The following is a 13,115-nucleotide window of genomic DNA, read 5'->3' on the forward strand; positions in this document are numbered from 1 at the left end:
ATGAATTGGTTCCAAGCAGCCTCTAATGGTAACCAATGAGTTCGTTGTTGTTTTTTAGTATCATTATGAATTCTTCAGTGCCCAGCTCATAAACTACTTCCCCTAGTTTTCTTAACTTGACTCTAAAGGAATTTCTCCCATCTGCTGAATTTAAGCACGTCTTTTCTAGTGGTATCTGGTACTTTCTACCTGTGCACTTCCTTTGTCTTCAGCTGGGTTAGAAGCTCTTTGAAGGTGCTCTGCACAGCACTTAACATAATGCCTCAGGCAGTGCTTCTCAAACTTTATTGTGCATATGAATCGTGGGGGGCAGGGGCGGTGAGGGGGTCTTGTTAAAATGCATATTCTGATTGTTTGGCTCTGGTGGGCTGAGATTCTTCATTTCTCACATGCCCAGGTAATGCTGAAGCTGCTGGTGCATCCAAGGATCACACTTTAATTCAGTCTGTAAGAAGTGCCTATTCTGGGCCAGTTCATGGGCTAGGCCCTGCTACCTTAAAATGCAAAGGGTGTGTGTGTGTGTGTGTGTGTGTGTGTGTGTGTGTGTGTGTTTTATTAGAGAGTTTTATTTATTTTTTATTTTTTTAAGTATAGTTGGTATAAAATATTATATTATATTAGTTTCAGGTATAACAGTTGTTCATTTATTATTTTAATTTATTCTTTTGAATATGTAATAGTGTACATGGTAAAAAAAAAAAATTTTTTTCATAAAATCAAAAGAGCACCTAGTGACAGTACATCAGTCCTCAGAGGTCACAGTTACTTTCTTGAGCTTTCTTCTAGACACAGTTTATGCATATAAGAGCATATATTTGCACCATCTCTCTTTTTAAAAACGTATTATTCACACTGCTCTGCCACTTTCCTTTTTCATTTTACTATATTTTAGAGATTGCTTCATAGCCCAACATATATCTCTACATCCTATTTAATGGGTGGCACAGTGTCCACACAGGATGCATTGATTGTCTTTATGAAGTATACAGTGAAGTGTGACTACTTCCTGGCTTCTTCCTCATCCTACACATTCCCCAGAGAAAACAGGGGTCTTGTCTTCCAGTCTTTCAATTCTCTAAATTACCTGGCTTGTTTTTGTCAGTTTCGTTTAATCTAGAATACATCAATCACTCATTTACACAAGTATATCTACGCTTCTTTTTTTCCTTCAGATTCCAGTCTCCCTGGACTCAAATTGTTTCTTTTTTTTTTTTAGAGATTTTATTGGGGAATTGGGGGAGGGAACAGCATTGGGGAATCGGGGAAGGGGAACAGACAAGTTGCTGTCCTTTTTGTTCTTCAGTCTAGTTGTAGAGGACGTCGCTTCACTGGCCCATGTTTGTATTGTGATCATTGCGCTCTTCCCCGCTGAGGCAGGTCGGTCACAGGCCATTGGACAGCTGCTCACAGCGGCTCACAGCAGCTCACGCTGGCTGCCGGCGACCCACGGCAGCCCAGCTCCAGGTCGAGCTGTTGTTCACCATCTTAGCTGTAGAGGGCGCAGCGTCACTGGCCCATGTGGGATCCGAACCAGTAGCCCTGCTGCTCAGAGCTCACACTCCCAAGCCAACTTTTAACCAATGAGCACTTGGCCGTCCCTCAAATTGTCTCTTTACTCTGTATTCCCTCAGCACTCACAAGTTACTCAGACATTCTCTTGCTTTAATAATATTGTGAATATACCTAAGTGTGTATAAAATGTGTGTTGACAGGGTTCAGGACACACTACCCCAAAATATGGTGCCTTGGCATATTGAATAATTGAAGCTGGAGGAGTATGAGATAATAGGGGCAGGAAAGACTTTGACTTTCCCCTGAAGCAGGTCATAAGACCTAATGTGAGAGGTGCCCTCCCTACACCTGGAGGAAACAAGCATCCTTATCTCCAAGATGAAGCGACTCCCAAGAGGAATCTGAATGAACAGGCCTTGCTAAGTTCCCCACAGTTTACTACACCGAGCTCATACCCCTTTTGTCCTATTACATTTTTCCATGACTTTCCACTCTTTATCAAACCTAGCACAAAAACATGCAGCTATAACCTCTTCTTCAGGTCTTAATTTCCTTGTGAAGATTCCCGTTGTTGTAGGAAGCCAGGAGGCCTCAGCCCAGGGTGGCCCAAGAAGGAGCCTGGACCAGTGGATTCTTGGCAGCACTGCAGGAAAAAAATTCAAGGTCAGGTAGCTGCTAGGTGAAATCCGTTGCCATGTTGGTTCTAGCTGGCTGCAGCCGGTCTTAGTGGTTCCCAGATTAGTAATTGTCAGTCTTGCCTTGGGGTCTGGAGATAAATTTCAAGGAAAAGTTTTAAAAAGGGCTGAGGTTTTCTTGTTCTACAACGAGCCCTGCCTTTCATCTTCCACAGCCAGTCCTGCCTTTTACCTACCGCACCATATCCCCTAAAACTTATGTCAAACAAATATGTATGCTTTTTTCTTATTAACTTGTCTTTTGTTAAAGAGAACCAGCCAAGAATCTAGAAGGGTAGAAGGAAAGATATTTTTCCCTCCTCTATAATATACAGAGGATGCCAAAAAATTTTTTCACATTTTTTTTTTGGGGGGGGAGGGGAGCCAGGAATTGAACCGCTGTTGCTCAGAGCTCACACTCTTGAGTGAGCTCTTAACCAACTGAGCCACTCGGCCGGCCCGTATACACATTTTAAGAAAGGAAAAAACTGTATTAATATATACCGATAACAAAAAATGAATACAAGTCATGTTTGACTTCTGCAATTACAAGCGGTACTCACAGTGGTTACCATCAGCATCCAGACACTTCTGCTTATGGCCAACTACTGCTTGAACAACATTGACCAAAGCGTTAACGTTTCTTAAAATGTGTATACATATTTTTGGCACCCCTGGTATTTAAAAAATAAAGTAAAAACACCATAGTAGAAGCCTTCAATCCTCCTCCATTTGCCCCTCCCCTCTCACATGATGGTCTCTCCCCCAACGAAGGAACTACTATCTTGAATTTTGCATTGATCATTCTCTGGCTTTCCTTTTCTCAGTGGTTCTCAAGCTCCAGTGCATCAGAATCACCTAGAGGGCTTGTTAAAACACAGATTGCTGGGCCCCACTCCCAGATTCTGAGTCAGTAGGTCTTGTAAATTTCCATGTGATGCTGCTGCTGCTGATCCCAGGACTACACTTTGAGCGCTACTCTTTTACCTCAAAGGTACTCCTATGCGATGACGCTTGTTCTTTCCCAAAACCTAGCCACTTAATACACAGAAGGTGCCAAAAAAAATGTATACACATTTTAAGAAAGGAAAACTGTATTAAAATTGTAATACTCAGTATATACCAATAACAAAAGATGGATACAAGTCACGTTTGACTTCTGCAATTAAAAGAGGTGCTCGAAGTGGTTACCATCAGCGTCTAGACACTTCTGATTACAGCGAACTACTGCTTGTGCAATGTTGACCAAAGTGTCCACTTGTATATATATTTTTTGCACCCGCAGTTTGTGTCTTAAGGAACTCCCCTCCTTCTTCCTCTACTCCATTTTCTACCATCCAATCTGTGAGCCTTCAATCTTTACTAAATATGTTTATTGTGGCATTCGACCAGTCTCCGTTTTTTTTCCCGTTGATCCCATTTATAAGTTGCTTCTTGTGTGTGTGCACACGCATGTATGTGTCTATTATTGTTACTTAAGCAGAAGAAAGGGTATGAGCAACATTTACATGTCTTAGTCATCTAATCTGGAAGCTCTTCGAAAGCAGGAACCAAGTGAAAGGGTTCCTGCTTTGCCACCCCAAAATAGGTCACTTTGGCACATTGATGATTTGGAGCTGAAGGCACTTGAGACATAGCGGATGCAGGAAGGGCTGTCTGCCCTCCCCCTTTCTACTTAAAAGCAGGTCATAACATTTTCCTTGAGAAAGATGCCCTCCCCGTACCAGGAAGAGAAGATCAATCTTATCACCAGAGTCTGAGAGTCAACTCCAGTCTGTACAAACAAACCTACTAAAATAACCCTGATCTTCCATTAGTTTCCTCCATATATTTTCTAGTCACTGTCCCACAGTTTATTGCCCCTAGTCCAAGCCCCTTTGTGTTGTCACATCCCCACAATTTATTATTCTTTGTATAAAACGGTATATAAGCTTTTGGGCCTAATGGTTTCTTCGAGTCTTCATTTTCCTTCTGAAGACTCCAGTGTACATGTAAAAAAATATTAAATAAATTTGTATGCTTTTCTCCTGTTATTTTGTCTTCTGTCGGTTTAATTCTTAAGCCAACCACAGAATTTAAGAGAGTAGAAGGAAGTTTTTCCTCTGCCTACACAAATTTAACTTTCCTTTGTAGTCTACTTCCTCAAGTAAGTTACAGGCCACAGTTTGCAAACTCAGTTGCTTATAAAGGTCACAAGGCAATGTAAATAAATGAAACTTGCCACGTGAAACTTTACTGATCTGGAAACCATGTCCTACGTAAGGAGGGTAGCTGTTAACTTAGATTTAAGCCTATCACAACTCCGTTGTTCTCTGATTTTCCCAGTTTTCAAGAGAAACCAGAAATAATTCCAACTAATTAAACATTCTAAGACACAGGGGGGCAGCCGGTTAGCTCAGGTGGTTAGAGCACAGGCTCATAACACCAAGGTTGCTGGTTTGATTCCCACATGGTCCAAGGAGCTGAGCCCTCCACAACTAGATTGAAACAACTACTTGACTTGGAGCTGATGGGCCCTAGAAAAACACACAGTTTCCCAATAAAATATCTCATTAAAAAAGAAAGAAAGAAAAGACACAGGGCAAGCACACAGAGTACACAGAGATTCCATGCAGAATATATCTGCAGGAACTAAAACAATACATTTTATGTTTTAAGACCTTGCAGTGGATGGGTAGTTGGGTGGATGGATGGATGGATAGATGGACGATGGATGGATGGATGGATGGATGGATTGGTGGGCGAGTGAGTGAGTAAGTAAATAATGTCTGGGTCATTTGACAACTCTTTGGGGGAGTGGAGGGAACAACAATTGTTGAATACCTACTGTACCTACTGTACCTGGCCTTATGCAAGGGGATTTACATACCTTATCTCATTTGACCTTCATAACAACACCACAGGGTCATTATCATTCTGGTTTATTTCCACACTCATATCTCAGATAAAGAAATGGATTCTTAGAAAGGCCCAAGGTCATACTACTAGTTTTCTTTATTTTATAACTTACCTAATTTTTTTTAAAGGATTTCAAATAAGCTTATATGATTTAAGCTAGGTCCTGAGCCTCGGATTCCAGATAGTTCTGTTATACCAAATTGTCACCACAAAGGAAATCAGGTTCTCAAAAGGCGGGAAGGGGAGGGTACCAATAGTTCAGGGAGCAGACTTGATTCCTTGGGCATCATTTTTTTTTTAAGATTTTTATTGGGGAATTGAGGGGATGGGAACAGTGCTGGGGAATTGGGTGAGGGGGAACAGACAAGGTGCTGTCGTTTTGTTCTTCAGTCTAGTGGTGGAGGACGTTGCTTCACTGGCCCAAGTTGGCACCATCATTGCACTCTTCCCAGGCGAGGCAGATCAGTCGCCGGCTTCTGGACGGCCGCTCACTGCAGCTGCTGGCCGCTCACGCTGGCTGCTGGCTACACACAGTAGCCCATGGCAACCCACTGCCACAGGGGCTGCAGCCTACATGGTCACCGGTGACTCCCAGCAGCCCAGCTCCAGGTTGAGCTGTTGTTCAGCATCTTAGCTGTAGAGGGCAGTGTCACTGGCCCTCATATGTGGGATCCAAACCGGGGCCCTCTGGCATCCCAAGCCAGTTCTTAACCATTGCACCACTCGGCCGGCCCAATTCCTTGGGCATCTTAACAAGCAACTCACAGCTTCAGGCTCCTCAAGGATGTCAGCCAGTACTAAGGAGCTAAGACACAAGGGGTCTCTTGCCATCTTGATATTTTCTTCCCACTTGCTCCTATCTCACTTCTTACTACCCTCTCAGAATTCAAGATTCCTGCCTACCCGCCTTGGAACCCACTCCATCTTAATTCCTTTCTAGAGCCCAGTAGGATAAGAACAGAGACGCAAAGACAGGAGCTATTTCGTTGGAAAACATTTTATTGGACTTATTGAGCCAGGCAAGAGTGATTGTAGGATGGTGATCAGATACCACATTAGCCCCCTCTTCCAATGGGTATCATCAGTGCTGGGTCTTGAAGGGAACAATCACTGGGCATCAGGAGTTGCACTCCTCAATCCTTTCAGCTAGAGGGAGAGAGGGCGTGGTCAGATTGGGCACCCTTGGGTACAGGAAGCTGGAGTCCTCCGTAAGGAAGCTCAAGATAGGGTGGGGCACTGATGGAAAGACTCTCAGCCCCAGCCTAAGTTCCCATTCACCTCTAAATGTTGTAGCTGAGATTTCCCTTGACCTTGGTGAGAAGAAGGTTTATCCTCCTCATCACTGTCCCCACTCTCCCTCCCAGATCCTCTGCTTCTTCCCTCACCCCCAGCCCCTTAGCCTTCTAATGCCCACCACCTCTTACCTTAGGAAAAGCATCCCAGTTGAGGAAAGGAAGCTTCTTTTTGATAGTCTAAAATAGAAAAAGAGAGGGTCGGCCGAGTGGCTCAGTTGGTTAAGACCTCGCTCAAGAGTGCGAGCTCTGAGCAACAGGGTCACCAGTTTCATTCCCAGCCCAAGCTGAGCTGCCGCTGAGCTGCCAACAAGTGGCAGGATGGCTCAGCTAAAAAAAATAATAATAATAAAATAGAAAAAGAGAATGTGAAATGTGGTACAGGTCAGGCGAGCATGGCTTAGTAAGCACTCACTGAATGAGCTCTCTACAGTGGCGATGGTGTTCTTGTTTTATAATTACAGTAAGAACGAATATTTCCGAGCCCTTCTTCTGTCTGCCTTGTACTAAGTGCCTTATAGGCATGATTTCGTTTGGTCTTCACAGCATCCTTTTGAGGTAGGTACTGTTATCGTCCCCACATCATAGATGAGGAAACTGAGGCTCAGACAACTGAAGACATTTGCACGAGGGCACATAAGTATGTGCAGAGACATGCTATGCAAGCTCTAGTTCCAGCGTTGTCACTGATTTAGCCTTCTAAGTTTGGGTAAGCCACCCAACTTAGGACCTCAGTTTCTTCATAGAGGATGAGGAGACTCAAATAAACTCTTGATTGATTAAGGTCTTCCTTTTCTGGAATTGCCTCTGTGGCCCTGCTCCCTACTGCCATGTCAGGAAAATGAAGTATAGCCATGACAGCCTCCTGGGGAAACTTTCTTTGGCTGGACAGCATCCAAACGTGGCAATTAATCCCTTCTAGAACTGAGGAAGGAACCCAGAGAACTAGCATGTGTTGCCACTACCCTGGAAAGACTGCAAACAATCAAGGAGAATAAGGAGCGCCCAGGCACTTACCTCGAAGAGAGCATGCCAGTTCAGGAATTCATCGTTCTTAAAAGCCTATGAGGAAAGAGACCAGGACAGGGTCAGTTCTAGGGGAGGACAGAGTGAAGCCCCTAGCCCTCTGGGAAAGGTGAAGAGACCATGGTGGCTTTGCAAGCTTGCTCCATTTCTGATGTGGATATTTGTGAGGGCAGCACTAGAGAATTTTACTTACAGATCGCAACTTGTCAAGGTTCAGGAACTGAGAGTTATAGGCCTAGGCAAAGAAGCAGCATGTTAGAAAAGTTGCTGAGGAGCATGAGAGGCAGGGCACAAACTGGAGTGTGGGAAAACAAGTGTTTACCTCAGGTCCTGCCGCATAATTACCAATGGTGCTTTCTTCCTGGAAAGTGAAGGGGAGAAAGGAGTCAAATGATTACCTGATGGCAAGTCCCTCTCTCCAAACCCTCTCTGCCAGCTCTGCCTTCCTCCACAGGCCAGCCCCCGAGCAGATGGCCCATTCTCCACCATGAGGCATCAGTTAACCCACACTGTTCCAGCAGATGGGCATGTGTGCGGTAGAGAAGTTAAAAACCCAGGCCTGCATCCATCATAGGCAGAAGGTGGAAAGGGTGGAGAAAGAGGACTCCTCCCAAGAAAAACAAGTTAGCGTTGCTCTGCAGTTGACTTAGGTGTTCCTGAGACACCCAGTCTTAGCCCAGAGAACTGGTGGGAGAGATTAGCATGCCGGTTGGAGCCAGCCTGCTGGAGTGTCCTGCCTGCCTTGAATTGGTTGAGGTTGGTTTACTTTGTGACTTGATTGCCACCCAAGTCTCGGGCTCTGTTTCCCTTCTCCATCTGGTAACTCCCCCAGACCTCAGTGCAGCCCATCTTGTCACTCTCCCACCTTACCCAGCTTCCTTGTCCCTTATTCCTTACTTCCCACAACAGAGGCCACAAACAGGTAGCCTACAGTCTAGACCCAAATGTTTAGATCTCATAGTAGTTTGGCTGGTTTGTTTCTCAATTTGAATTAAACATTTTTAATCAATAAGAATTTATAAATCAGATTCCCAGTTTCTCCTGAAAAATTTAAAACTCTGGCCATACCCGATACATTTTCCCACCTAGCAGCAGTAAGATGGAATACAGACTGTCCCCTTTTAGATTAGGCAAGTTCTCTCCACCTCCCCTGAGGCCCACCAGGCCTCTTGCTCACTGACATCACTTGCTTGGATCCTAAGCAGTTGAGTCTGTGACCCCATCATTGGCTTTTAAATCCAACACTCACGTTCTCTCCCCACCTTGGGATAAGTTGGGGACAGAGAAGCCTCAGGATTCCTCTTGGCTGGAGACTGGCTCATAAGGATTCTTGCTATGGCCTAGTCTCCAGAGATAGTAGGGAGCTCCCAGTCACCTGGAAGCCATTCCCAGGGATACAAATGAAACAAAGGTGAGGCTGCACCCAGATGACCAACCTTAGCCCCTGTCTCCTCTCAGGCTTCAGTTGTCCTCCACCCCATACTTCACCATCCCTTCCAGAAATATAAGCATCTCCATCCCTACAGGTTTTCCCAGGAATACTTTGTTTCCTTCCTCCTTTCTTCCCTTCCTCAGAGCCCCAGCTTCTCATTCAGCCCCTAATAATATTCACAAAGAAGAACCACTTATCCCGTAATGGATAGAAGGTAAAGAAATAAAAGAGTCAGAGAGGGAAGAGGTACAAGAAAAAGAGAACCCAGGTGATGTGCTCACCTCAGAACTCCCCAGGGCTGCCCCCTGAGCAGAGTGGAGTGCCAGCAGGGAGAGAAGAACCACAGCAGGGAGAACTGGGATCTTCATGGTGTCAAGTTTGGGGTGCTCTGAGGCGGGGCCTCACTGCTTGCCTTTTATATTCCCGAGGAGGCATATATGAGCAGAAATGGGGTCCCCACCCCACTGACTCACCCCCAGATCCTGTCACCCACCCCCAGGGTTCTGGGAGGGGAAGTGTGGACTGTTCCCCACTTACCTTGGATTTCTCAATTCACATTCTGCCCTAGGCATTAGGAAGGTGAGGTGGCAGTGGGGTTCTTCATGCAAATGGAGCTAGGATGGAGACAGGTTGGACCTGTCCCTCTAAGGGATTGGCAGTGGCACCCAAGCAACATCTCCTTTTGTCTTTGCCTCTTTTCCTTATATCCTTTATTCCTCTCTTATAATTCAGGCCTTTTCCCACCTTACCCAGTTCTGTCTAAACTCCTTAGGCTGGCATCTATGCTCTGGCCTCAACCTGCCTTTCTGATGTTTTCTTCTTGTACTCTCTTCGCATATATCTCACATTCTGGTCAAACTGGACTCCTTACCAAATATACACTTTTTTTTTCCTCCTCCAAGCACCTGCCTATGTTGTTCCTTATTGCTGAAATGCCCTTCTCTCATCTCCGGTTCTCAGAACCCAACATCCATCTTGGATGAAGCTTCCCTGATTTCTCCCATTGTTCTCATCCCTTTTCCCCCCCACACTTTGCCCTTCTTGGAATGACCACATCAATTCATTGGTTTCTCTCTGGCATTGCACCTAGAGTAACCTATGTTCTTCTCTTATTTCCTTCTTAGAATATTAAGTTCCTTGAGGTTAGGAACTATACCTTGATCACCCCTGTATCTCCCTAGCACCATGCCTCACACAGAGTACAGGGAGAGCCAACATTTTTAGATTGGATGTGTTAAAATTCAAGCATCCTTCCATCAAATTGTATACTTTCCTCCTTTGCGGCTAGGCCCCCGTTATTAGCCAACTGCCCATCTTTTACTCTTGGGTCTTCGGAGAAAATGACTGTTTTGAGCTAAGACAAGGAATAGAGAAACACACACACACATACACACAAAAAACACAGGTCTTAGAGCTAACCAACTGGAGGTGGGATCTGGGTCCTGAACTTTGAATGCCTACTCCATTTCATCTAGCTTATCCCAAGCCACCCCCCATTCCACTCCTCCAGCTTAGGAGTTGTATCACCACAAAGTGACAAAACATCCTAATCAAGGAACCGTCTCTATAATGAGGTTCAGGTGGCCCAACCAGTTCCTGGTGTAATAGGGAGGTTCTGGAACATCAACCGGTGCTGCCAGGTCAAAGCAAGACCTTATTTAAGTTTAAGAGTGGGCCTCTACCTAACCTGATGCAATGCACGCAGATGACAGGCCTACAGTGGGAGGGCCATAGTCATTCATGAACAATCTTTATGAACCCCAGAAGCTGACACTTCAGTTCAATTCTCATGCTGCTCCCACATCCCAGGTCCTGACATCCGATCCCTCTTTAGCCTTAGGAAGCCTCCTCTGTTTTCATAATGGCATCTGCCCCTTTTCAGAGCTACCTGAGAAGATGATGTTTGAGGGACACTCACTAAGCACAGATGACCTTGTGAAGGTAGATGTCATGTGCAGTTGGTGCTACTGCAGGGGACAAGTGAGAAAATGACTGAGGTGGATGGAGCACCTCCCAAAGGGTTTTCTGGAGGACACGAGTTTTTATGTGTAGTGAATTCTTACTAATTAATTAATTGTGACTGAAGGCGCTCTCTAACCACCATTCTGTCAGCATAGGGTCAACTTCAGGAGCAGAAGGAAGGAACAAGAGACAAAGAAGAGCAGATATTGTATAATCAACTCCAATTAGACATGCTAATGGTGGAACACTTAGGCATCTAAAGCACCAGATGATCCAAACACTATCATCTGTTTGGCTCCAGGGTACCTTGGCAACAATTTGACTCCTCTGTTTTCCTCTCCACCTAATACTAAGGCTGCTAATAATGATGTTAGCCAATTTATTGATGTCTTACTACATGGCAGGCCATGTGCTGAGTGCTACAAATGCATGATATCACTGAAATATCACAGTAATTCTGTCAGGTAGTTACTATAATTACCCACATTCTATAAGTAGGGGATTCACAGCATACAGAGGGTACGAAATTTACCCAAGATCAAACAGCCAGTGTTTGGCAAGGCCAGTGTTTAAACCCTAGGATTCCAGACCCTCCATCTGTATTGCTCCTTTACTGCACTGTGGAGTGGTGGCCTACAAAGGGATTGGCGTGCCCACGGACCACCTTGTGTGAATTAGACCCATGCCCTGAGAACTGGGAGGCAGGCTGCATTCAGCCCCCACGAACCTCCTTGACCAGGTGTCCTTTTGTGGTGTGCAGCCATAGGTGGCAGCTCTGAGCATCTGTGCATTAATTTCAATTAAACTGTACACTCTTGGCAAAATGAAAACAGACAGCTAAGAGGGTAATGACACAAATGAGCGTATATCCCAGAATGAACCTGCAATTGCCTGAGTTTCCAGATGCCTCGTATCGTATGAGCGTCTTGCCACATGTATGTACTTAAAGATATTTCTAATCCTAGTTGTAATGTTTAAAGTTCTGGTGTTTAAAAACAGGCACTTTGGTATAATACCTCTAAATACAAGCCAGCTACTTCATGGGCACAACCAAGGAAGTTCTGTTCTTATGCTGGAGAAAAAGCTGGCTATGCTGAAATGATTTGTTTCAATTTGGTACCTTCCTGATGGATTTTCAAGGGTAATTTTGGCTTTACATGACTTACGCTGTAAGTGCTAACTTTAGAATCGAGTGTCTATCCCCAAGCTCCTCCTCCTTTCCCTATCTATACTGCCTCAGTGAGTTTGTGATCCCTGAGTGTCCAGTGTCCAATGGTCAGGCAGGTAGGGGGATTCTCACTGGGAGAGGGTCCCAACAGTTTGGATAATGGCTGGCAGGAGAATTGGCCTGGGATTCGGCATTGCTTTGGGTCTATCACATGAGGTTAATGGGTCAGGTAGAGTCACAGAGCTGGCTCTGCGTCATTTCATCTCCAAGTCTGGTTGGTCTCCTAGTTCCCTCTCTGAGCATACCAGCAAACCCCTGTTTTCCCACTGGCCTGCTCCCACCCCACCCCAGATCTGCCAGAACTTGAGTGTGGGTAGGAGACGAGGCCCGGCCCTGATTACCACATTACAGACACACCTAGGGGCTGGGAGCCAGCCTCCTGGGTTCATGGAGGGAACGGGGGACTTAAAGGGATGCACACTGGGGCCTGGGACCTAGATGAATACGTAGGTGACAAGCCTTGGAGAGAGAAAGGGGGCCAGGGTGTGGGGTATTGGGATATTGGGGTATGTGGGGTATTGGGAGGCAGAGCTCAGGGCATCCCTAGCCCATCCTTTCCTCCCTCTGCTGGTGTTATTATCACACCCAAGGAAACAGCTACATTGCCCAGCAGGTCTGGTCTCCCCTTTGCTTCCCACTCCCTGTCCCTGTGTACCTTTTGCTTAAACTCCTACCAGGAAGACTTCCTGGGCTGATCCCAGTTAAGTCTGATCCCTCCTTCCACTCTCTAATTCACAAATATTTATTGAACAGATACGTTGGCTCTTGGTGCTGGAAACTGGTACCTATCCTGTGGAGCTTATGTTCTGGTGGAGAAAACATCATAATCTAACCCAAAAAGTCAAAAATAGGAAACAAGATCATTTCAGAGAATGACAAGTTCTGTGAAGAAGTTAAACTAGGGTGATGTGATCGTGATTGCGCAGGTACCCTTGGCTAAACTGGCTTGGGGAGGGACATTTGAATTTAGAGCAAAAGCAGTTAAAGCTCCAAACTTCTGAAGATCTTGGGTTCCAGGGGCAGGTAGCGGCAGTGTGTCTGAGGGCCTTTCCCAGCAGGTCTGGGATGACATTGGAGAAGGAGGCCAGAGC

At 45.4% G+C, this 13,115-nt stretch overlaps 1 protein-coding gene across 1 annotated transcript; it reads right to left on the reverse strand.

Annotated features, from left to right (window-relative positions):
• Positions 1 to 6,191: 6,191 nt before the first annotated feature.
• On the reverse strand, positions 6,192 to 9,202 carry KRTDAP (keratinocyte differentiation associated protein). Its single transcript, XM_019624949.1, has 6 exons — positions 9,116 to 9,202; positions 7,725 to 7,763; positions 7,596 to 7,637; positions 7,394 to 7,438; positions 6,509 to 6,556; positions 6,192 to 6,230 (listed from the first exon to the last, which is right to left on the reverse strand). The coding sequence occupies exons 1-6, from the start codon at positions 9,200 to 9,202 to the stop codon at positions 6,192 to 6,194; spliced, it is 300 nt and encodes a 99-aa protein (XP_019480494.1).
• Between the last annotated feature and the right edge of the window lie 3,913 nt (positions 9,203 to 13,115).

The sequence above is a fragment of the Hipposideros armiger genome, unplaced genomic scaffold (genome assembly GCF_001890085.2).
Source record: "Hipposideros armiger isolate ML-2016 unplaced genomic scaffold, ASM189008v1 scaffold_609, whole genome shotgun sequence".
NCBI lineage: Eukaryota > Metazoa > Chordata > Mammalia > Chiroptera > Hipposideridae > Hipposideros > Hipposideros armiger.

Bases quoted from the DNA above. Each gene is read 5' to 3' on its own strand.
- KRTDAP (XM_019624949.1), bottom strand. From the start codon at position 9,202: ATGAAGATCCCAGTTCTCCCTGCTGTGGTTCTTCTCTCCCTGCTGGCA. The intron at 7,764-9,115 runs GTGAGCACATCA...TTCACTTTCCAG, and splicing joins CAGCCCTGGGGAGTTCTGAG to GAAGAAAGCACCATTGGTAA. The intron at 7,439-7,595 runs GTAAGTAAAATT...CTTTCCTCATAG, and splicing joins ACCTTGACAAGTTGCGATCT to GCTTTTAAGAACGATGAATT.